Genomic DNA, 26,662 nt, shown 5'->3' with positions numbered 1-26,662 from the left:
ATCCTGTTTTAAGTCCCGTGTACTGCGGCCACTTCTGGCCTATTGTACCAGCCCCAGATGATAGATAGGTGAGGGTGATTGTGGAGCAGTTGGTGGAATGAAGATTGGCAGGGGAAACCGAAGTACTCGGAGAAAACCTGACTTGGCGCCACTTTGTCCACCACAAATCCCACTTGACCAGACCCGGGATCGAACCCGGGCCGTGGGAAGCCAGCGACTAACCGCTTGAGCTATGGCGTAGCCACCACAAAACACGTAAGTAAAGGCAGTAAGGGAAAAAAATACGGAATTGTGAAATAACAGAACACGTGGTGCATGAGTATACCGGTAATAACCACTGTGCTTTAAATGGGCCAGGTTGAATTTGGTGTCCATAGACTGCAGCTACATTCTCCGAAGGTACGCGCATTCACTTTACTGTAAGTGATCCTTCTGAACTCGGTGGTTCTCATTACAGGAGATCGTGACCCACAGTTTGAGAAACCGTGCAGCATGCAGCAGGCTCACGCCTATTTTACCCGCAGGTCTGAAAGTTTAATGCACTTCAGTTGAAGTGAACATTTGCCTGTGGCCTGTCTTTGAGTCCTTTGACAAATTTGGATGAAATACATGATTTATCATTTCTATGCGAGTATTATCGCTGTCAACTAACTCCATGGAGCGGAGTCCTTCTTGAGAAGCTAATAGTCGCTTAGTTGCTCAAGAAAATTTTCCCCCTTTATCGACGCCGAAAGTTCATTATCGTGTTCACAAGAGCCCGCCAAACCCTGTGTCATTTCGTAGCTGCTAGTAACCTTCCGCTCAACTAGAAATCAGAGGATCACCCCACGTCGGCTGTCCCTGAAAACTTATTCCATATATTATTGCTTATCCATATCTGGAGACCTTCTCCCGAATTTGCACCCTCAGGACGCGCCATGCCGTGGTGACAAGGGATCCATTTGACATGAATTATTATTTTGTGTGAGTTAAATAGCATTTGTTTTGAGGCCAATATTTCTTCTTCTTTGTCTTTCACGGATTAGGCCCTATGGCCAGTTTTAATTAATCAATAATTTCTGACACTAGTAATCTTTTTTTTTTTCATATTGTGTCAGTTCTGGGGCACGCGGTAACGTATTTGGTTGAAGGGCTATGCTACAAGCCGGAAGGTCGCGGGTTCAAGCCCCGATGAGGTCACTGGATTTTTTTTCGATTGACCTAATCCTTACAGCCGCACTATGGCCCTGGGGTCGACTCAGCCTCTAACAGAAATGAGTACCAGGAATTAATTAAATAATTTTCCTGGGGAGTAAAGCGCGGCCGGCGCGTAGGGCTGACAACCTTTCCGCCATCTGTGAGCCGATTGTCTAGATAATGTGGGATCCTCGACGTCTCACAACCCTATGGGCCTTCACGGTCTGTTACAGGGATAGCTTTACTTTTTACTTTTACTTGGTATCAGTTCTTGGATGTGGATCGGCCGTCCGCAAGACCGCAACATAAACACGGAAAACGTGAATATAATCCATGCCCCGAATGGGATTCGAACCCGCTAATCACTTCAGACACAGTGTATGCCTAGACTGCGCAACTGCTGTGATTGACCATGCAATTTAAAACCCGTTAATCAGTCACTCGAGTTCAATAATTCTAGCGTTAAATAAATACATAAAAGATAAGATCTCAAATCGATTTGCTGATGAGTGTTATGTATCACCGCGCCCTTATCACTGATGTTCTTTTGATAGATCTCCAGTAACATGTGTTTGACGACTGTCATTAACTCTCTCTCGAGTCAATGGCTTCAACTAGCAAGGTCATCTTCGGACTCGTCTGTCTGGTCACGCTGGGAATCAACAGCCAGTAGTTGGAAGTCGGCTGTGGTCGAGTTAAGTTCGCGGCTGAAGCCATCCCGCCGCGTCGGAACGCTAAGAACTCCGAAAGAAAAGTTTAGCTTTTAATTTCGAGTTTTTAGCACATTCTGTATTTGCGATAGCCTTCGTTGGTTCTTGTGTGAGCGTACACGGCTCGTTTACTTTGGCAAGAATACATATTTTGAACGTGGATTAGTCCTTACCGTCCTCTTAAAATTCAATTTATACCTCGCCAGTACGAGTGGAAGGAAATTACGTGTCATCTGTTGTATTCCACATCCCTTTACTCCAGCGATTTGTGGCGGCATTGAATGCGTGCATTAAATTACGTATAGTTCATCACTTTTCATTCATTCTCCGTGCTTACACAAAGGTAAGAATCAAGGAAGATAATGGTGTAATTTTACAATACCCTGACTTGGGTAAGTGTGATTAATTTGCGTCTGGGCTGGTAACCGTAAATGAAACCCAGATTCAGTGACAGGTTATAGAATATTAAAACTGGGGCAAGCTAAATGCCATCCCACGCGACAAAAAATGCTACACCTTCCACACTTAAAACTCTTTTAACTCTTGTGAAGAAAACCTGTCATTAGTATCGTTAATTCAGAGCACGTTGCGAATTGGAGATCTGTAGATATTAATTTTCATTTAACAGACAGAAAGATGGTTTGTTAAATGCGCGGACCCTGAAATTTTGTCATCCCAGACGGCCGCGCCGTTCCCTTATGCAATCGCGGCGACCCTGGAGGGTTTCGGGAGCTAGGATTAGTGTGGAAATAATACCAGAACTCGGAAATTATTGTGAGTGGTCGTCATATTTCAGAGCTGTTTTTGGAAAGGAACTGATAAAGGTACGCCCACACGAGAAGCAGAACTAGTTCAGCCTTTGCAGATATGTTAATTCCATTGTGTGCTGCTCTGGGAGTCTTTTATACTCCGTCTTGAGCTGATTCTTTGCGATTATCGTAAAGTTTGTGTTTGGTATCAAAGAATATAATGTTACTCCATACCGTGCTAGTTCAAGCTGTTTGCGACTTAAGTCTGTTGGATTCCCCGATAAAAACCAACTCAGTAGCCGCATTACAGGCGCTTCCGCAGTCTCATAGGTTGAAGACCTTGTATAAGAAAACTGCGTGGCTTTAGTCCGCAAGCGAAGTTAGTGCCAACTGTAACGGACAGAGGCTGTCGCGTGGTCAGCGCAACGCATACCCGCGGCCTTTAATTTCGGTTTTCTAGACCGGATGAAGACCTTATATACTGAAGCAAAATAAGTCATTGTCCTCTTAAATTACTCTTAGCTTTAAAACAATTAATTTCCATTTTTAACCTGACTTTCTACCTTCGATTAGCTGCTATAAGAATGATTTAACATTTGTGACAGGTATATCAATGCAATTATTGTGTGTCTGGACATCCATCGTCCTGTCTATTGATTGGGGCCAACCGAGTAGGTTCCACCTGAAGACGGAGACAGAACACAGTCTCGAAACGTTGTGTGTTTTAATTAAAAACAGGACGATGGATAATGTCCAAAAACACAGTACTTGTGTTATAACATCGGTTGACCCATGTCGACCACATGTATGTGTACCATTACACGTTATTAAGTTTTGGTCGTGTCTGTACTGTCTCATATAGTAAGACCTGCTGTGTAGCAGCATATTGAAGCATATTATTGTGTTTATGTATTTATGTTTCGCATGCCACATAATATAGGCACGAGAATAGTTATGTAGAATCTGGGGTTGTCATAACGGTGGTAATGAAGAATCCTATCTTCTAGGATGCAGCGCCTTGTGGCCAGTGGACTGAACGGCTCTGTATCCCAGAAAAGTTTAATCTTCACGAGGTGGATTGTACCCCGTTTGCTTAAACACATGATGAAAAGACTCCGGCCCACAGCACCATATTCACATGGCAGTAAAACGTATTCCGACTGTCTGTTCTCTGTGCACACTGTGCACCAATGGAATGATGTTAGTAGAAAGAGCAGGGGAGGAACACTTTTGCACTTCCTTTTGTTCTCTTGGGTGTAAATAATTTTAACTCATAAAAATGTAACAAGCGTTGGGAATTCAGCAGCAAGTCTCGTGCTTTGTTATGTAAGCTATCGGTCGAACTATTAACTTCCCGGCTTTCCCCCGTACGCCTTTCCAGTCCAACATGTTGTGGAATGATGCGCAAGAGACAGACGTTTAACGCCGTCTCCCACGAATAACACAAATAAGTCATCGTAAATCACTTCCTTTATGCAGTATACTACACATTACAAATCCACATCAAAATTCAATTCAATTCTTTATTATTTATCTGCTGAGCCAACAGCCGCAAGGCCAATTACAGACACAGCACACTGTAGATAAAAGTAGTTACATACCGGACAAACACAACATAAAGTCAAAGACTAATTAGAGGTAAGCACTGGAGGAAAAAAAAAACATTACTGCATATAAGGAGACAAACGAAGTAATTCAATTCAATTCGTGTTTATTTGCGTGCAAACTTAACAGCACAGAGGCCAATTACAAAATTGGCACGAGTACATAGAAATACACAAAACAACTAAAAAATACAAAATATGACAGTCTATATAATGACAATAAATTAATAATAATTCCAAGAAAAATAAAGTTAGCATTAACAGTGAGAAAAATAAAATAAATACATTTCGAATGGTTATTCCATTATGTGGTGAGAAAGGACAATACACATAATAATAATAACAACAATAATAATAATTTTATTATCACAAATCTAAGTTGCTATCGACAATTGAAAAACATAGGGTAGTTTCGCTCAGTGGGGGTGGAGTCCAACTGGGCCCACTCGGCACCGCGGCCACTTATTGGCCTATTATACCTGCCCCGGATGATTATGATGATGGTGAATTTGGTGGAATGAAGATAGGCAGGGGAAACCGAAGTACTCGGAGAAAACCCGCCCCAGCGCCACTTTGTCCACCACAAATCCCACTTGACCAGACCCGGGATCGAACCCGGGCCGCCTCAGTGGGAAGTCAGCGACTAACCGCTTGAGCTATGGCGCGGCCCAAAACATAGGGTAAATGTAAGGTAATGTAAAATATTGTCAGTAATAACAGAATTATCACGATACAGTGGAACAGAAGACTGCTTGCTCATTCGTGACCTACTACACAATTTACGTTTTAAGATATATGTTAAATCTGGACAGTTCATTACTATGGCGACTCAGACTAGGGTAATGACAATAGTAAATGTATCTACATTCATTCATCAATGGCTCTACAGCCCTTTGTTGGGCCCTGGCATCTTCTTATCTTTTTTACACAGACGGTAGGACTCCTTGGAAGGGGGATCAGCCCGTCGCAAGGCCTCTACCTGCACACAGGACAACACAAACAGAAAAAAACGCACACAAACATTCATACCTTAAGTGGGATTCGAACCCACGGTTCCACGATTCGAGCGAGCGAAGGCATTTCACGCATTAGACCTCGCGGCTACTGTAATCGGCTTCTATACCTATATAGAAGGATTAATTATGTACCCTTATCTTCACACTAGTTTTGCATACCTTTGTATTACATTATATTGTATACATGACAGATTCCATCAAATTACATCACAATATATTTTCAACGACCCAAAGCGTTTTGACCTTTAATAGGTCATCATTAAAGAAACACTGAATATTAATATTTAGTGCAGTCATTTAAAGTGTACAGTTATTTGTAAAACTGGCGAGGCGAGCATGTAGTAATGTGAAAACTCCATAACGTATCCGTGACGACCACGGTTAGGCCAGGCTATCACAAGTCTGCGCAACATGCTTTCCGAAAATGCTCACGGGTGCGCACAAAACGCAGAGAATGGCTTCGGCTTTTGTAGGCTTTTTTAGAGCGATACGACAAAGATAGCGATGCTTTCTTCAGTCACACCGTGCGAGTAACAGGGGATGAAACCTGGGTTTCATTTGTAAATGCTGAAACCAAGGGGCAGTCAAAGCGGTGGATGTACGCATATTCACCAGACAAGCCCGAAAAGTTTAAACAAACGTCGGCCTGCCTGAGCTGACGGAAATTGTCTTCAGGCACAGGACAGGACTGCCGATGCTAGAATTAATGCAACATGGGACGGCAATGACGTCAGAGGTGTGTTGCGAGACACTGAAATAATTTCGTAAGGCTATTCGGAACGAAAGGTGCTGAATACGGTGTAGTGCTCCTTCATGACAATGCCCTTTCGCATACAGCTGTTCGTATTCGAGCACTGCTGGGCATTTCAACTGGGAGTTGTTTGACCACCCTCCTTACAGCCCTGATCTCGCTCCGAGTGACTGCCACCTGTTTGCCTACCTGAAGAAGTGGCTGGGATCACAGCGCTTAGTAATAATGAGGAGTTGCTGGAAGGTGTGAAAACGTGGCTGAGCGCATAGGCGGCATACTTCTCTGACACGGGCATACAAGTGCCTCAGTTCTGCCTGTGATTACGCTGAGAAATAGCTTAAGTATGTACGTATTTTTTGAATATAATACTTTTTTTCCTCGTTGCTTGTTTTGCTAGCCGCTCGCCGGAAGTTACTTTCCGAATAGCCTTCATATTAAGTCGATTGATACAATTAACCCGTCGCTCATAGCATACTATGCAAGAGCTGTTTGTCCTCGTTTCCCCTCAGCTGTTCCACTGTTATGTAGTTTCACTTGCATGTTTCTGTCAGGTCGGTCAATTGCAGGAACGCTGGAAATTAGTGTTAACCATTGCCAAAGGGGGCACAGCCTTCTGAAGGCGAGCTGCTTTCTACAGCACTATGGCGTTCGAGTGCATGAGAAGGCTCTCAGTATCCTTGTCAGTTGATCAAATGAAATAAAAACAACAGGTTTTGTTCGAAAATCCAGAAAATAGGATTGTACAAGATGTTTCGAGGCCTCGGTAGCTCAGTCGATATAGTTACTAGCCTACGGTCTGGAAAACTGAGGAATCGGTATTCGATTCTCGACAGGGTCAAAAGATGTTTGACTTAACACCATCCACCAAGCCTCTTGTTAGATGGGTACCGGGTTTTGTTTTCTCGGAGGTTAAAGCGGCCTGCGCGTGAAACTGATGCCGAGATGAGAATACATAGATCGACTCCTCCACGCCCATACATCTTCATGGCATTGCGCCTAATTAAGCACAAGGAATTTATATTCAGAGGACCGCCTCTGTGGCCTAGTGGTCAAAGTTCCTGGCTGCAGGTACAGAGGTACCGGGTTCAATTCCCGGCGCTACCAAATTTTATGAGAAGTAGTGGGTCTGGAACGAGGTCCACTCAGCCTCATGAAGATAATTTAGGTGCTCTTTCAAGGAAATAGCGGCTCCGGTCTAGAAAACCGAGATTAATGGCCGTGGGGATCCGTTGCGCTGACCATGTGACACCCTCTATCCGCAAAAGTTGGCACTAACTTCGCCGACAAGCGGCGGTCGCTTTGTCGGTATAGTTCGCTTGCGGACTACATGCCACGGAGTTTGTTTTGTTTGTTTCACTAGAGACGTCCGAAGAGTTTACCGGACAACTCTTGGGCCGAGCCTCAAGCAATATCGAGTCATGTTCCTCGCTGAATTCCGTAATCGGTTGCTAAAACCAATCATATACAGCCGCCAGAACAGAACATTGTCGTCTGAAGGCCTTCTTGTTATGGCCGGAAATAGGAAAACTTCTGTTATGCGGAAGAGACACCAGCATTGGATTACAGGCTCACCAGCCAGCCTTGAATTCTTTCCTCCTCGTGATCTGCGGATGTTGACAATGCATGCTGAGTTTTCGTTAACTAATTAGTAGTTATTCGTCACCTGCCCACCCACGCGGGCACCTTTCCATTGCAATCTGATTTATGCTAATCGCCCTGCCACGTAAATCATGTGTTTGAATATAAGGAGCTAATGGACGATAAGACTGTTATTAACTCTGGAAGAATTGATTCCGGTGGCCACGGTCTTGGGAAACTGTTGAGATAGCGAATTCTGTGTCGTGTGGTCGTATGGTCTTGGTTCGATTCCAAGGAAACCTGTCTCTTGCCTTCCAAAGTATAGAAGCATGTAAAATGCAATTCCTCGTGTTAAGAGAGCATCATGGAGAGAACTAACTTTTTCTAAGTGGTCTCTTTGCTTAACTAATTAAGCAGTGCGCCATGAAGACGTATGGGGAAGTGAATGTATAGATCCACATATTCTTGACCTCGGCACTAGTTGAAGGTGAGTAGTCAGCTTCACGCCCCGGTCGCTTCACCGCCGGGGAAAGAGGCCCCGGTACCCATTGGAGAGGAGGCTGGGTGGGCCCCAGAGCCGGTCTGGACGCGTCGGAGCGGAGGAAGGTCTTGGGATTGGGAATGAGGAAGTTGGACAAAGAAATGCACGAAGGAAGAAAAATTGGCTGAAACATCTGCCAGAGAGGGCCCCGAAGCAACTTTCATGTTGTCAACCGACAGGAAGATGTGATCCAAGAAGACGACGAAGAAGATGGTTTGGCGTTTGAGGCTGGAATGAGCCAGTAAGCTTAACCCACGCAGATGATGATGATGATGATGATGAAAATTAAATAAGATTATATTTGGGTCAGCCCTAGCTAAGGTCTAAGGTGACTAAGGTCAAATGACCCTGCTCACCCCACCCCCCTCCCGTATGATTGGGATTCCGGTGTTTAGCTGGGCATACAGGTTAATTTCCCAGCTGAAGGGTGAGTTATGAGGTGCCTTTGTTAGCATTTGGTGTTTGTAGGTGCAAGCTTTTCCTATCATTGCACGTATGATTAGGGTGTTGCGGTTACGTCATAACTAATGTCGCATGCGTGATAACGATAAGGTGTCGGTTCGTTCCTCTGCAGTCGCGTATATTTAAGTGCGGCCATTTCACACGAACCTCTTAGTCCTTTCTTCTCAGGCTGATTTTCACCTGTGTGTCGGCTGTCAACTCGACTACAGCGCCATTTCTTCTCAGCCTCCCTTGCAGAGCTCGACTCAACTAACAATCGTGCTCCCTGCTGTATCGTTTGCAAACGTACCAAACTCTGCGGTCAAGCGCTTAGCACCACTTTCGTGTTCGGAAGTTCCAGGTTTCGAATCTCGATTAAGGATTCTCGTGGGTTCCTTCTTTAAATTACTCAAGAATCGGTCTATCCTCAACCTTTGCACTTGGTAGCGAAGGTTTAAGGAGGCTCTGCTCACAGTCAGACTCAAGTTGTGTGCGCAGTACAGTCATAACATGGAACTTTCACTCCCTTTGTTCTAGTCCAATTAACATTTTAATACGATAATTACATTTACTTATCGCGTGTAGCAACATACATTTTTAATCTTGAAGGTAAAAAGTCTCTCTAAATCCGTTCGAATCCCAGTCGTATAATTTTAATAATTATAAGGGTGTAGAAATATGGGATGGAAAGTAACTTGTAATAAACCTCTCACAGATTTTTACGTAACGGAAAATCGACCAAGACGGGAGGAAATTATTACTATTATTATTAGCCTGCTTTCCTAAAGTAGACTTATGGGATCTCCATGCTGTATGCGTGTCTGTTAATCCTCGCCTATTAACTTTCGAATACCTGAACCAGTCTTTAAGAAACCCGGCATGAATATCACGGCACCTGAGCCCATCTCAGTGGCGCACTTCATAAATCCCTCCCATTAATCTGTGTGTCTGTACATGTATCCATCTATCGTTGCTAGGCAACAGCTCGGCAAACACGTTCCCGCTGCACCGAATACACGCAACAATAGAAGAATTGTTCGACATATGTCTGACGGTCTGTCTGTATATCCCCAGATCGTTGCAAGGTAACAGTTCGATTAAGACATTCCCGCGGCCGCGAAGAATTGTTTGATACGTCGTTTTCTACGGGTTCCGAGTCGTATCAAAGGCAATTAGCTCTTCCCATAATTTTTGTTATTATTATTTTTATTTGTAGCCTTGTGCCAAGCAGTATTTTAAAATACTCACTACTGTTAGATAATTTGTTGGAGAATTTAATTCTTCTGGCGTTATTCTGCAGGTCCAGCCACTCAGGCGGTTTGTTTCTAAGACATATTTATAATGGCACTTAATGTTTCTCATCTCTTCTAGAAATAACTGGTATTTGTATCGTTGTTCGGAAAATAAGTAACTTTCATATCTTCCGTGGTTCCCCCTCCACTGTCCTCAAACTAGGTGTCCTCGTACTGTTAATCCGGTCTATGAATCCATAAATATTTTTTAGAAATTGATGTTGCAATTTGAACGGGATTGGCATCAGCTCTTTTTATTTTGTCCTTGTGTCTGTTTTTGTTTCTGTGTGTGCTGACTCTCTACTTGACCCCAGGCTGTTGAGTTCAGCTCGACAGGAAGCAAATAATTTAATTAATAAGTTGTGGTTATTTTTATTGTTAAAAGCCTGATAAGCATAAGTAACATAATTAGCGTAAGTGGAGTTCTCCGCGATCTCTTCAACGTTTCTCTTATTCTTCAGCGGGAGATATCGACACTAACATCAGTTCGATGAATCTGCGGTCTCTTTAACGTCGAATAGTACGAGTTAGTGAGCGCGTTTGTTGTGCTAGAGAGGAAACATGGGGAAGCCATCTAAGCGTATTTCAAGATAATATCCTGGTATCTGACTGGGTGGGCTGAGAAGAACCACGATAAATTTGCCTTAAGATGGTTGGTGTCTTGTCTGAGGTTCGGACATGCGCTTATCGAGTACAAAGCGCAGGCAGCGTCACGTGATCCAAACTGCCATGTACAATATAATTGAAGGTATTAGGCATACAAAGTAAGTATTATTTGTAAAAATAGGGTGAAATAGACAGGGCATGTAGAACGAATGAGGCAAAGAGGAATGCATGTAGGATATTGGCGGAAAAGCCAGAAGGAAAGAGACTACTAGGAAGACCAAGACGTAGGTGGGTGAGCAATATTAAAATGGATCCTAGAGAGATAGGGTGGGATTGTGCGGACTGGATTGATCTGGCTCAGGATAGGGACCAGTGGAGGGCTCCATATAATGGTGGGATGTTCTTGAGTGGCTGCACAACTGACGGCTTCTCAAGAAGGGTTCAGCTTCATGAGTGTGTGAGTGTCTGGTCTTCGTACGAAGCCGCTGTGAAAAATGAGAAAGAGAAGAAACAGAAAATGAATAATTCTTTTTCGAATTCACTCACCCACCCACCCCATAGAAGCCGCCAATTGCGCAACTACGGAAGAATTTCCCGAATGTCCACTATCGTGTTCACAAGAGCCCTCAAACCCGAGGATTTTTGTAACGTTTCGTAACGAACTTATTTGTTACTGTGAGGAGTTTTTGGACCCACACCAAACCACCTAACGCTGGAAGACCACTCGCTGTTGGCTGTCCATTGCTGTTTATTCAATACATTCGTAGCTACCTTCCATATCTGGGGGCAACCTGAGGACGCGCCATGCTGTGGGCACAAGGGACCCACTCAACATGGATCTTCTTGCCACAGAGCCTCGAATTCAATTCCAGACGAGATTCTTGGCGGACAGAATGACACTGGAACATGTTCTCCGAGATTATTCAGTTTTCCTCTGCTAGTCATCCATCACCTCCCCTTCAGAAGTTCCATGGCCCTGACCAGTGGGCACGTTATCACATTCTCATTTGCATATGTGGGGCTTCATCTCGGACCCGCTCGGCACGCGGCAGCGTGCTTGGTTGTGGCACTATACAACAAGCCGGACGGTTGCGGGTTCGAGTCCCAATCAGGTCATTGAATTTTTCAATTGACCTAGCCCTTCCAACCTCACTATGGGGTCGACTTAGCCTATAACAGAAATGAGTGCCAGGAATCTTCCTGTGGTGGCCGGGGCGTAAGGCTGATAACCTCACAGCCATCTGTTAGCTGATTGTCTAGAAAATGTGGGAGCCTCGACATCTCATGACCTTATGGAACTCCACGGCCCGTTACCTGTTACCTTTCTGTTTGTCCTCTCGTTCCCACTGTGGAGCGCAGGCTGACTTCTCAGTTTCATGATCATTTTACAGATGGTAGGACTCCATGGACGGGTGATCACGAGGCCTCTTCTTAAACACAGAATAAACGCATACACACACCAAACATCCATGCCTTGTGTGGGATTCGAACCAACGATCCCGGCTTCCGAGCAAACGAAGACAGTACATGCCTTAGACCGCTCTGCTACCTTACCATTTTTGTAATAATTAGCAGTATCTTTCTTTATTTACTTACTCACTCATGGAGCTGAGCCCTTCTTGAGGAGCGGCCAATTCTGCAGCTACTCAAGAATTTCCCAGCATTTTATGGAACCAGAAGGTTCATTACCGTGTTGACAAGAGCCCTCCACTGATCCCTATCCTGAGCCAGACCAACCAATCCATACCATCCCATCCATTTTAATATTGTCCACTCATCTACGCCTTGGTCTTCCCCGTGATCTCTTTCCTTCTGGCTTTCCTACCAATATTCTATCTGCATTCCTCGTCTCCCCATTCGTGCTACATGCCCTGCCAAGTATCTTTCTTTAATGTTCAAAATACCCTGACCACGTCTGTGCTAGTTTATGATGAAGTGCTTACATTGTGCTTGTACTTGCGTCAGGCAAAGCGCTGTTATACTACGTTGTACATTCCGTACCGTATTCAAGGTTTGTATTCAGTCAGTTTGTTTTGAATTCCTGAACGCCGGAACATTCTTGCAATACGGATTGTATCCATTTTGTGCAGGGGTGTTCAAAATATGGCCGATAAAACTTAACCTTTGTCCCTGCTCTGGTCATACAGGCTAGAGTTCATGTAGAGAAGCTACAAATCTCTCAGCTGACCAAGAGATCCCCACCATTATGAACCCTAGAGGTAATTACCCTAATTAAAATAGCCCTGGGATGGTCCCATCGTTACATCTTAAGACCCTGTTTCTCTAAGATCCATTTAAATGCTATCCTCCAATTTACACCTGTGTCCTCCTAGAGGCCTCCTCCCTTGAAGTTTACAACTTAAGTTTTGTATCCACTTGTCGTCTTCCCGATGAGCGCTACATGCCCAACCCATCTTATTCTCTATGCTTCGAGCATCTTCGTAATATTGTGTGAAGAACATCAGGCATGAAGTTCGTTTTTATGAGAGGTAAATAAGTAAATGAAAATCAAATTTGGGAGAAAATGATTTTTATCACAAGTAAGTAAAGTAAAAAGTAAAGCTATCCCTGTACCAGGCCGTGAAGGCCCATAGGGCTGTGAGACGTTGAGGTTCCCACATTTTCTTTAGGCAATCGGCTCATAGATGGCGGTAAGGGTGTTAGCCTTACGCGCCGGCCGCGCTTTACTCCCCAGGAAAATTATTTATTTCATCACAAGTACACATCTTTATTATATCTGAAAATTTGTTCGCTCAATAATTCGATCGGTATAGTGACGGGCTACGGGCTGGAAGGCCGGGCTTTGATTCCCAGTAAGGGCAAGAGAATTTTCTTTACTCCACAGCGCCCAGACCGGCTTTGGCGCCCACTCAACTTCCTATCCAGTGGGTGCTGTTGAGTCATCCCTCGAGGGTAAAGCGGACGAACTGTGAAGTTAACCACCTCCATGTAGTGTCGAGGTGAAGAATGGCGGAGCTACACCTTCATTCCCCATACATTTCATCCCTATTTTCAAAGTCGAAAGATAAGCCATGGCTTATCCTTCAAGCCTGAAGGCGAATTTAAACGGACTACATGGCGTCATATCTCAGAGGATAGACCTGTTCATAACCACAGCTGCCACAAGCAACCTCAGACAGCATACCCTTAACTTGCCCGAGATCTGAACCGGGTATTTCACGATCACAAGTCGTTCAAATCGAACACTAATGAACTAGATAATGAAATACTTATTAACATAAATGATCAAGGGGAGGCAACTTAGACGACGACTGTGTTGAAGTGCCTGCACGAGAATTAACAGCTGAACAACTATCAAAAATCATTGGAATGGTTGAAACCTTGTCAGAGCATATTATGGAAGTTGATCCCAATGTTGAACGTAGCCTTACAATTCGCCGAACGATAAACAATGCAATTCGTTGCTACAAAAAATGTATGAAGAGAAAAGGCCAAAGGAGAAAAATGTGCAGACATTAATATTGCGATTTTTAGAGAACTGCGAAAAACATGTATTTTTTTAAATTTATTTCTAATATAATAATATTTGAATTTATTAATCGCGTTTTATTTATTGAAAAATGGGGATTTTTTAACCGATTATCATTTTTTTTTGTGTATTTAGTTCCTCGATTAGTCCGGTTTCAAACAGTCCGGGATATGGCGGAACCCATTACCCGGACTATGCGAGGTATTGCTGTACAGTGCAACAATTTTGGCAAGATAGCCAACACCTGCCTTTTGTATTCTCGTCTGCTGTCTAAGAAAATAATAATTAGAATGTATACAACTATACTTTTTGCCTGTGGTTCTGTATGGGTGTGAAACTTGGTCTCTGACATTAAGGGAGGAACATAGACTGAGGGTGTTTGAGAACAGGGCGTTGAGGAGAATATTTGGACCCAAGAGAGATGAAGTGACATGAGGTTGGAAACAACTGCATAATGAGGGACTTCATAACTTGTACTCTTCTCCAAGTATAATTAGAATGATCAAGTCAAGGAGGATGAGATGGGCAGGGCATGTAGCTCGAGTGGGGGAGAAGAGGAATGCATACCGCAAGAAGCAGTGGAATTTTGAATACTCCATCCGCAATGGGAACGAAGTTGCGTCATCTCCAGTTAGTGACGTAGACAGTTACGTCATCATCAGAAAGTTACTAGATTATATATTTTTTTAAAAGAATAGTTTCGGTGTGCATAATCTGATGTGAAGTTTAGACATACATACGCAGGAACTGTCAGAAAAGTTATCTGCACAAGACGTACTATAAGGTTGCCGGCACAATGTATGACGTACTCTTTGTTCGTACAGGAGACAGACTTTAGGGACTGTGTATTGCGGAAGAGTGGACGAACGCGGTGCCTGAGGGCGCTGTTGCTAGAGCTACGTACAAGAGGAATGTATCTAGTAAGTAGGGCGTAGAAACGTTAGCCAGCTCGATGTGATGTGCTTGTCTGTGCAGGGCAACGCAAGCTATGAAGCTCAAGATGGCCGTTGACACCAAGCCCGAGGCTCAGGACGACAACCAGAGACTGGAAGAACTCGACGACTGTTTGAAAGACCGGATGTCTAGTACTGAGGTGGGTGTCGTTGCGAGAGCATTTTTATTGATTTGCCCTATGTGCATAATAGCATAATGAGGGGGCTCGAGTGTTTTATCTTCGAAAATAAATAAGAGACGTCGATGAAAATTAATATAGGGAACCTGCGGAAAAATATTTGGGCGTATTCAATTTTTGTTAGTTTTGTATGGGTTTGAAACTTGGTCTCTGACATGGACGGGAGAACATACGTGTAAACTGAATGAATTTGAAAATAGGGTGCAGTGGAGAATATTTGAACCAAAGAGGGACGATATAAGAGAAGGTTGGAGAAAACTGCATAATGAGGAGCTTCATAACTTGTACTCTTCGCCAAGTATCATTAGAATGATCAAGTCATGGAGATAAGACGTGAAGGGCATGTAGCACGAATGGGGGAGAAGAGGAACGCATATAGGATTTTGGTGGGAAAGCCAGAAGGAAAGAGACCACTAAGAAGGCATAGAAGTAGGCGGGAGGATAATATTAAAATTAATTCTTAGAGAGTTAGAATGGGGTGGTCTGATAGAGACCAGTGGCTGGCTGTTGTGAACACGGTAACGAATCTTCGGATTCCATAAAATGTTGGGAAATTTTTGAGTAGCTGAGCGACTGATGGCTTCTCAAGAAAAATTCAGCTCCATGGAGTTAGTTGTCTGTGCAAGATAATCCATACTTTACGTGAAAATATAAGTAACTATGTCGCTTTTCAGTCGGTCACGGTAGCCGAGCGGTCTAAGGCGCGCACTGTCTTCGCTCGCTCGGAAGCCGGGATCGTGGGTTCGAATCCCACTCAGGGCATGGATGTTTGTGTGCGTTTTTCTGTGTTTGTGTACAGGTAGAGGCCTTGCGACTAGCTGATCACCCGCCCAAGGAGTCCTACCGTATGTCTAAGATCTAGAAAAACCGAAGTGAACGGAGAAGTTCATGGAGGTAGGCCTAGGCCCACTGGGGCTGTAGTGCCAAGGGTGGGGAAAAAAATTTCGCTTTTCAAGGAAGCAATTTGTAGAACAGAAAATGGACACTTTACGTGAAATATAGATCTCTCTAAGGTTACGACCAGTATTTTAAACATTTTTTTCTATATGGTGAATATTGAACGTAAATTGTATATGGATTTAAATAGTGTTAAATGTGTAACATGAACAGCTTTTTAACAATCCATTTATACCTGCAGTAAACGAACAGCAAAGTCATCGAGTCATTCGGTATTACAGACAACGCATTTGCGTAGCTGTTCTCGCTACTGTAGCATAACTCTCACTCTTATTTTATCGTAACAGGTTCTTAAATTGTGTCATAATGAGAATTTCACTTCAACGGGTCCTCCCATGATTCACGCTAAAAGTATCTTCCTCTCCATTGCTGTTAACCATTTAAATCACAGTGGACGCTGTCGAGAAGAGAAAGGTTTCTTGTCTCTGTCTGGAATCGAACCCCCGCCATCCATCCTTAGTCTACTGCTATACCGACTGTGCTATCATGATGTTAGAGGACGAGTACAAATTGTGAAGATCCTCATTATGAATTTTTTTCCAGCGTCCTGTTGCTTTCTCCCTCTTGGGTCCAAATATTCTCCTGTGTCTCTTGTTCTCAGACACCCTCCATCTTTGCTCTTCGCATCAGAGCGAGAGAGCGGTTATACTTACTGAGCGGATAATACGTGTATATAGTAACAATTTGGGCACTTTGGCTGTCATATTATCTTGAATGTTATTCCGCAAGAGATGCCTCATTTTCAGGAAGCTACGTGCTTGTGTTTGTTCTTTTCAGAGCAGGAGGAAATGAGATTATGGGGACACGCAGTGGCGTAGTTGGTTGAGGCACTATGCTACAATCCAGAAGGTCGCGGGTTCAAGTCCCGATGAGGTCACTGGATTTTTCAGCTGACCTACTCCTTCCAGCCTCACTATGGCCCTGGGGTCGACTCAGTCTCTAATAGAAATGAGTACCAGGAATCTTCATAGAGGTAAAGGCCAGCTGGATCCTAAGACTGACAAACTTACCGCCATCTGTGAGCCGACTGTCTAGAGAAAATGTGGGAGCCTCGACGTCTCGTAACTCTATGGGCCTCCACGGCTTTAAAATGAGATTACGTTCAGGTGTCACATCAGCATGTCTGCTATTCAGGTATAAAAGAAATGAATGTCAATAGAAGGAAAGAATGTTAATGTCCCCAAATTGAATTTCTAACAGTTTTCCCCCGAAGGTTGGGGCTATTTATTACATCCCAAGGGAGATGCCGCCTTTGAAATATTTGACTGCAAAATGCTGTGTTGTATTCGTGGAACCAGAGAATATAATGGAACACAGTAATTGGGGGCATCGATACAAGAAATGACATTTCCAGCGATGTTTTATTATAAACAAATTAGTAGGAAATAGATAAAGAGCATAAATTATTTATGAAGAACAAATAGTTAACTGTTTTTAAGTAAGGACCTTTGTCAAGGTTTGTTTACATTTCATGTAGTATAAATATTCAGAAAAGAAATTTTGGAAGTCTGTTGTGGAGATGAAGAAGTTAGTAAACAGTCACGAATACGCGTAAATAAGACACAAATCAATGACGAACTAAACAACACTAAAGCCGACGAAAGCATAAAATTAAATTAAATAAAACGTTCTTACGGTAGATGCGTTTGTTCTTCTAACTCCTTCCGTTCTGTACCGCGCTTTGCAGTTGTCTGCATGAGCACTTCACATTTCCTAACGTTCAGCGCAGAATGGGGGGGGGGTCAGCAGCCCCCTTCTTTGTGGCTCACGTTCCGGAACCTCCTGCCATTTTTCTTTTTTATTCTTATACTTCGGTACATAAAAATTAGAATATACAAAACTGTAATTTTGCCTCTCTTTCTGTATGGGTGTGAAACTTGGTCTCTGACATTAAGGGAGGAACATAGACTGAGGGTGTTTGAGAACAGGGAGCTGAGGAGAATATTTGGACCTAAGAGAGATGAAGTGACAGGAGGTTGGAGAAAACTGCATAATGAGGAACTTCATAACTTGCAGCTCTTCTCCAAGTATAATTAGAATGATCAAGTCAAGGAGGATGAGGTGGGTAGGTCATGTAGCACGAATGGGGGAGAAGAGGAATGCATATAGGATATTGGTGGGAGAGCCAGAAGGAAACGGAACACTGGGAAGACCAAGGCGTAGGTGGGTGGACAATATTAAAATTGATCTTAGAGAGATAGAATTGGATGGTATGGATTGGATTGGTCTGGCTCAGGATAGGGACCAGCGGAGGGCTCTTGTGAACACGGTGATGAACCTTTGGGTTCCATAAAATGCTGGGAAATTCTTGAATAGCTGCAGAATTGGCGGCTCCTCAAGAAGGGCTGAGCTGCGTGAGTGAATAATCCTTATACTTTGGTATCTCGCAGGTCTTGCTGTCATTAAATCCTATTGATGTTAAGACAGGGGCTTACTGTGCCTTAATGTGAGGCATTCGACTTCTATGATTTATCGCTTTAGATGGAGTAAGAGGAAGATTCTTTCAGTGTTGTTTGCCGGCAGCTTAGTCCTGTTTTCTTGCTTGACTTACTTATCGACCCTGAAAACGGAGGCGATATATTCCTCCGAAGCGACGACAGAGTTCTGTCGACCTACATGGCCTTAAAACCCTCTTTGAATCTGTGTTTAAATACGTCTTTTGAAGGTTTATATAAATTTTACCCCCTCAAGGGGGCGGGACGTAGAGACCAAACTGTTAATCTTCCGTCTTGTACGTACCTTGGTCACATGCTCACATTTCTTTCTTGGCGTGACATTGCAAACAGTTGAACCCTTTCACCGCTACAACTTTCTCTGCTTGTCTATAGCACTAAAACCGGTTTCATCCATGTTGCCTCTATTTCGTGGCTCATTTAAGAGGTTATTTTCCACTGAAATTATTTCTGAGATTCTGAAATCGTTGATAAACATTTTCTTGGGATACCAGCCGTGTCAGTTGGTTAAAAATTGCGCGACGTTTCAGGAACCACATTCCTCCCTATCTTCAGGGTGTGAGTTTGAATACGTGGTTTTGTGTCTCTCAAGATAATGTGGTGTATATGTGTTTTCCTAAGCGTGATATCTTCGCGATAAATGATTTCATACATTTACAATAATTTAGCAGGAATGAAATCTCATTGCAATCCACTGTTTACTGTCACATCTCTGCATCTGTTAACGTTTTCTCTAAGTGCAGGCGCTTTGCGACTGACCATCAGTTAGTCTCTCCCTGTTGTCGAATCCCTCTTGGGGTTCATTACTAGACTTCAGTCTTAGTCTTGATCCTTCTACTACCATGAAGATGGAGACAATACTTTCATGTACAAGACTATACGGTGTCACATGGCAGTCTTCATAGTTACCCTCATGAAGACCTCGAATCTCAAGTTGCTGTCTACGCTTGTTAAATGTTTATGTATTCCTCTTCTGGATTTCTTTAAGGATGCTCTCGCCAGCCCACCGTAGGAAGACCCGGCCGTAGGTGGGAGGGTAATTATTATTATTATTATTATTATTATATTTTAATATTAAGAAAGATCTTAGAGACTGGCTTCATCTGGCTCAACTTAGGGACAAGTGGCAGGCTCTTGTGAACACGGTCGTGAACCTTAGTGTTCCATAAAATGTTGGGAAATTCTTGCCGACTGGCAGTTTCTCAATAAGAGCTCGGTTTCTTGGAGTCAGTTACATATTAATGATAGTTCCATAGCATATATACGTTGTATCCAAGGTGTGTATACGAGTGCAGGTTTTGTGCTACTGTTTTGCCATATCTTACTTTGACTGCCACCAATGCCTGTCCACTGTCTGTCATTTTACTGTGCTCTAAATCAGTGATTCTCAAGCGCCGGGCAGCGACCTTAACCGGACCCTCGTCTTATAGAAAGGGAATTTACCGGACCGCAGACCCATAAAGGTTGAGAACCACTGCTTTAAATCAATGCTGACCACAGTGGTCACACAAGTCCTGTATATCGTGGACATCTTGGGTACGTAAGGATCACGAGTTCGAGTCTCGGTCTGGGAATTGGTTTTATCCCCGTGTATGCAGAGGCCTTGCGTCGGCCCAGTCCACCCTCCATGCAGTTACACACATGGCCTGCTCGAAATGTGATAGTTCTTCGGGTTCTCAAGAAATTTCCTGCCTCTTGCGGAACGAAAATATTTATTGCCGTCCTTACAAGACCCCACGACTGGGCCCTCTCATGAACAAGATGAAGCTATGTAAGATTTGAGGCTTCCACGGCGGTAACTATGAAGAAAGCAGTCTTCTGGGATTTGGAACCGTGTTTATGTGGTGTTAACCGACGTTTCGGAGGAACGTATCGCCTCCATCTTCAGGGTAGAAGAAAAAATATAAGAAATCTGCAAGCGAAGGGACCATGAGAACCGGTAAGATGGAGGCGATACGTTCCTCCGAAACGTCGGTTAACACCACATATACACGGTGCCAAATCACAGAAGACTGCTTTCTTCAAGATGAAGCTAGTCCAGCTTTCGTTGGTTGTTTTTTAAGATCCATTTTAATGTTATGATCCCTTCGTTTATTAGACCGTGAAGTAATATTGAATTTTTCGTATTGTGACCTCGCGAGTGACGTCGCGCTACGCCATCGACGTCACACTATATACGCTGGTGTAATATCCTCGTAGCCGTGTAGAGCAAGATGGTACCTCGTTAACATTAAAACGCTCTGCATTTTGTTCACATCCTGTATGTTTCATGTTATTTTAGAAATAAACAGCGATTATGTTTCAAAACAGTTTTGATGTATTGGTACTGGAGACGCAGTGTGTTTTGTGAGATAGGGACTGAGCTTTAAATATTGTGGCGTATAGATATATTCCCGCGGAAACGTACGCACGCAACAATAGGACGTCCATTGCTAGGCATCGGATCAGCAAACAAGCCTTATGAACAATAAAATGGCTGTGTTTCCTGCGTAGTCCGTGCCTAGGGGTTATAAAGGGACAAAGAAGGTCGTTTGAGTGTGTTGTCGAGAATTGGGTCGAGTTCTGCAGATGGCAGTCCAAGGTGATTGAGAAGAAATGACAAGGCAGGAATTAGGCGGTGAAAAGAAGACTTCATGTGTGATTTGAATTGATAGTGAGATTATTATAAATCCGTTGCCAGGATACTACTAGTGAAGACAGAGGAACGTACTGCATGTGTAACGGTGAACTGTAAAGTGTGTGTAGTTCAGTAATGGCGCTGTATTGTCTGTAGTCCAGAGTACTGTATATAAGGTGCAATAAATCCAATCGTCCAATCCAAAACTCATCTTATAAATCACACTCACCACCCCTACACGTGACACCATTATTCAGAAGAACTTGATGCTTCAGGCCTCGGTCCGTAAATGAACGCGAAGTTTAACTTTTCTTTAAGTACATGCAAAAATTGCTGAACTGTTAGCAACGTATGATTATGATATTGAATTTACGCAAAACGAAAAGATGCAGACGACAGAAAATGCTGAACAGGCGTGAATGAAAAGCGGCCAGCAAATTAATCGCTACCTCAGCTACTTGCCACGTCACACATTCTGGGAATGAACTGTTTAGACAATCATGAATTGTGCTTATGCAGCACCGATGCTCGAATTGATGCATATATAATAATTCTGATTTCCTTCACACATGTAAACCAATACCATCTACGTAAAATGACAGGTAACGTTCAACTTTATGTAGGTATGATATTGAACCGATAAGAATTTTTTGATGCTCTTTACTACGGAGCCGCTGAACTAAATTTAATCGAATTTTTATTTGCGTCGTTTTGAAGATATAGCATGCAGGCAAACAGAATTGACATTTCATGATGTACTTATTGCTAAGAACATATAAAATTATTATTCTAAGTGCAAACGTAATTGTACGAGTAATATTATCTCTTGCGTATTCGAACACAACACTACGAGGGCAAATTGGGGAGATGGTCTGTAGCACTGTTTCTCAACCAGCGGGCCGCGGTTCGGTACCGGGACCTGGCATCAATTATACCGGGCCCTCTCTCACTCACTCATGGAGCTGAGCCCTTCTTAAGAAGCTGCCAATTCTGCAGCTACTCAAGAATTTCCCTACATTTTATGGAATCCGAAGGTTCATTACCGTGTTCACAAGAGCTCTCAACTGGTCCCTATTCTGAGCCAGATCAATCCAATCCATACCATCTCTACGACTCATTTTAATATTGTTCACCCACCTACTCCTTGGTCTTTTCAGTGGTCCTTTTTGGTTTACGTTCATACTTCTGTAATACATATTATCGGTATTAACTGTAACTAGGCATATTGCACTCGTCCTTATCAGAGCAGACGGAAGGTGACAATAAGCTGAGTTGCTGTCGCGTGTGCACGTATGTACGCGTACAGTAAGTGAGCTGCTGTAGTGTCAGCGTTTTGCCCGATTCGAATTACAAATCCATACTTGCTCACCACTGTCTTCGCATCTAATTTGACCTAAATGACCTGTCACCGGAAGTCACGGACTAGTGACCTGCACTCCTGCTTTGTACCCGAGAGGTCTCTGATTCAACCTCCGTCCGGAGACCTGATATCCTAAATAAGTTTTTATAGGTTGGACGACCGAGGAATTGGGGTTTTCTTTCAGGTAGGGTACAAGAGCCGATAACAGTGGCCGCGCGGTCCAAGGTATGGACCATCTTCGTCCGCTCGAACATTTTCATCTTTGGTTCGAATCCCACTCGAGGCATGAATGTGTGCGTTTATTCTGTGATTGTGAGGTTTCGTGTGTAGGTAGCGGCCTTCCGACGCGCTGAGCCCTCGTCATAGGAGTCCTACCGACTGTAAAACGTTCAAGAAACTGAAGAAAAGCGGCCAAGGCCCAACAGAGGGTTTAGAGCCCTACATACATACATACATAGACAGATGGACAAAAGGCGTTTCTCTTCTCCAGTCCTTCTAGACTGACTCTGGGTCCCACTTTTCCGGAGCCCGAAGTGGTCATTCACCTCAATATAGGGCTGAAGTCAATGACTATGTGGAGCTATACCGCCACTCCTTCATACGTCTTTTAGCATGGTGCTTAATGAAGCACGGACAACTTTACGTTCACATTTACATATTGCCAAAGATCTCCATCGAGAAGAGAACGCTCCCGTTATGTATTCAGGACGTATTCGATTCAAACTCTACTGGGAAACCAGCTCTGCTGACTATTATTTGCGATTTTCCTCCGGCCCTCTTGGAAAATACTGATATAGTAGCTGAATATGCCGGGCACGGTAGCCGAGCGTTCTAAGGCATGCACTGTCTTCGCTCGCTCGGAAGCAGCGATCATGGGTTCGAATCCCACACAAGGCATATGTTTGGTGTGTCTATGCGTTTTTTTCTGTGTTTGTGTTGTCCTGTGTTTAGGTAGCGGTCCTACGACGGGATGATCACTCGCCCAAGGAGTCCTAGCATCTGTAAAATAACCATAAAACTGCAAATCAGAGGCCAGGGCCCAAGGGGGCTGTAGAGCCAGCGACCGATTTGTTCCACGCCCTTACCTGTAGTCCTGTAAGATGAACTGTTGAAGACGTCGGTAAACGAAACACAGGTCTAAATAAATAAACAAATCGTTTGGCTTGTGCAGTTAAAATGACATATTTAAATAACCCTAGATTCTTGATAAAGTTACGAAAGATAGAGAAGAAGTAACAGATAATAACGGAAGAGGACGGATAGAAAGAAAGGAAGAGAAAGTCAGCGAAGAAAGTGGTCACGGCGGAGTGGCGGGGCAGTGTTGACGTTTCGACAGACGGCAGCCACGGGAGAGTGAAAGTGAGACGGTACCAAACACAGTCAGTGGCGTCAGTGGTGGCCCAGTGTCCAGTGCAGACGCTCATACAGTGTGATGTGTAGTGGCATTGTGTAGCATATGGATGTCAGTTTCATATACGCAGCTTTCAGTGGGGTTTGGATTATGCTGGCTGAAATTCTGTTGGAGGTGCGTATGCTGTGTAACTCGCCCATATGTGTCTACATCTGGAGAGCGGTCTCAGAACCACATTTTCCTTTGCGGTTCCCGAAGAAATTAAATAACTCTAAACACGCCTTGGATGCTTTTCGTAATGACGTTTTGTCGAAAAGCATTGGTCATGTGTCGTATTCAACAATCGATATTAATATTCTGTAAATGATAGTGTAAGAGGTTTATGCGGCAGTCCTAAGAAAATATGGCAAAATTCGCATATTTGGTTTACACAACAGCATATGCGATTTGAGGTTCTAACTGCGGTGAAGATAAAGCTGTCCCTGTGCCTAACTAATTAAGCACTGCCCCATGGAGGCGTATGGTGGAGTGGATGTATAGATACACATTTTCTTTACCTCGGCACTAGCTGGAGGTAAGTGGTCAGCTTCACGCCCCAGTCGCTTTACCCTCGGAGAAAGAGCCCCCGGTACGAATTAGATGGGAGGTTGGGTGGACCTCAGAGCCGGTCTGAACGACATGAAGAAAAGAAAATTCTTGACCCCTCGGTCGTCCAGCATATAGCCAGTCGCTATACCAACTACGCAATCCCGGCTCCCTCTAACAACGGTGGGTTGTTTTATTGCTAGTGGGGTGGGACTAAGTCCCTTGTACTGCGGCCACTTCTGGCCTATTGTACCAGCACCAGATGATAGGTGAGGGTGATTCTGGAGCAATTGGTGGAATGAACATTGGCAGGGGAAACCGAAGTACTCGGAGAAAACCTGCCCCAGCGCCACTTTGTCCACCACAAATCCCACTTGACCAGACCCGGGCTGGAACCCGGGCCGCCGCGGTGGGAAGCCGGCGACTAACCGCTTGAGCTATGGCGCCGCCAACAGCGGTGGTTACGAGACGTTCTGTCTTGTGTCATGTAATTCCATGTAGTTCGGTGAGAGTTAGGTTGGCTTTCAACGGGCTACACGGAATATATCGTAGAAGATCCTATATGCATTCCTCCTCTTCCCTATTCGTGCTACATGCCCTGCCCATCTCACCCTCCTTGACTTGATCATTCTAATTATACTTGGAGAAGAGTACAATTTATGAAGCTCCTCATTATGCAGTTTTCTCCAATCTCCTGTCACTTCATCCCTCTTCGGTCCAAATATTCTCCTCAACACCCTTTTCTCAAACACCCTCAGTCTATGTTCCTCCCTTAATGTCAGAGACCAAGTTTCACACCCATATAATACCACAGGCAAAATTATAGTTTTGTGTATTCTAAGTTTTATGTTTTGAGACAACAGACGAGAAGACAAAAGGTTCTGGACTGAACTGTAGCAAGCATTACCCGAGTTCAGTCTCCTCTTAATTTCCTGCTGAATCAGGTTTCGATCGGTTATCGATGTTCCCAAATATCTGAACTGTGCCACATTTTCAAAACATCTGTTTCCTCTCATTATGTAATGATTTTTACCTGCATTTTGGTTGAGGCACTAAGCTACAAGCCGGATAGTCGCGGGTTCGATTCCCGATGAGGTCACTGGATTTTTCAATTGACCTAATCCTTTCAGGCGCACTATGGCCCTGGGGTAGACTCAGCCTCTAACAGAAATGAGTACCAGGAATCTTCCTGGGGGGTAAAGGGTGGCCGGGGCACAAGGCTGACAACCTTACTGCTATCTGCGAATCGCTTGTCTAGAGAAAATGTGGAAGCTTCAAAGTCTCACAACCACAACACATAGGTTTTGACTGATTAACTGTTGAGTTATGAAATGGCTGTAGATATCGATACAGACAACCTGTTATCAGTGGTGCCAACCCATGTCTCAGTCAGTGCCAGACTTGGCACCGGTTGCTACTGATTCACCAGACGTACACAGTAGAGGACAGACTGTCACTGATGTCCGTTTCGGATTAGAAAGCATTGTCATTCCTTTTCCTGTAAACAGGGGGAGCCTGCGAATGTCTGCAGTTTGCCTGAGGTGTTACAGGTCAAGCAACCAGAGTTATGACAACATTAGCGATTATAATACTAACCTAACCGTTGGTTAGCAGCGAAATTGAGGTTATGTAGCTGGAGAGTATAGATACTTTTTTCTTGCCATATCATCCCACAAAGAGGCCAAGCGCAAAAAGTCTTTCCTTTTACTGAGACACACTTCTGGCAAACTTTTTTTTTGGAATACATGTCACACCTCAATGCTGCCTACTGTGGAAAGCCGTGGCCAATCACAACTAATTCTGTGATGCCTAAGGCATTCTTGAGAAGCTATTATGCTCAGATGCTGAAGGATTTACGATCCTTTTATGGAACCTGAAGTTTCAGTACTGTGTTCATAATTTTCTCCACTCATCATCATCATCAGTAATCTGTCAGACGACAGGTCCACAGTCTCTTCCAAAACAGTTCCTCCATTTAATGCGATCTAGAGCTTTCTACTTCAAATGACAGTATCCTCTTCTGTCCCCAAGGTCATCCAGCATCTTCTTACGTCTTCTTCCTCGTCTTCTTGTCACTTCTATCCGCCCCTCTATCTTTCCTTCTATAACTTCTTTTAGAAGGCAGTTTCTGCGTAAAACATGACCAATCCAATTAGCCTTCCGTTTTCTTATTTCGTGTAGGATATTCCTCTGCTCACTGACTCTAATTAACACTTCTTCATTTCTCACATAATCGGTCCAACTGATCTTCTC

At 43.8% G+C, this 26,662-nt stretch overlaps 1 protein-coding gene across 2 annotated transcripts in view; it reads left to right on the top strand.

Annotated features, from left to right (window-relative positions):
* The first annotated feature begins 1,861 nt into the window (after positions 1 to 1,861).
* The window catches only part of LOC111862387 (progestin and adipoQ receptor family member 3), a 65,586-nt gene continuing 40,785 nt past the window's right edge, over positions 1,862 to 26,662 (top strand). Inside the window, exons 1-2 of one of the 2 annotated variants that reach the window (XM_023847729.2) lie at positions 1,862 to 2,229; positions 14,930 to 15,047. In XM_023847729.2, coding sequence (XP_023703497.1) covers positions 14,943 to 15,047 — 105 coding nt within the window. In that variant the 5' untranslated portion in view covers positions 1,862 to 2,229; positions 14,930 to 14,942. Of the gene's footprint in view, positions 2,230 to 14,929; positions 15,048 to 23,444; positions 23,999 to 26,662 lie in introns of those variants that run through there. The other variant, XM_023847731.2, reaches the window with a different exon arrangement.

This window comes from Cryptotermes secundus, unplaced genomic scaffold (assembly GCF_002891405.2).
Source record: "Cryptotermes secundus unplaced genomic scaffold, Csec_1.0 scaffold671, whole genome shotgun sequence".
NCBI classification, from domain to species: domain Eukaryota; kingdom Metazoa; phylum Arthropoda; class Insecta; order Blattodea; family Kalotermitidae; genus Cryptotermes; species Cryptotermes secundus.
This window is presented reverse-complemented; position numbering and strand designations above follow the sequence as displayed.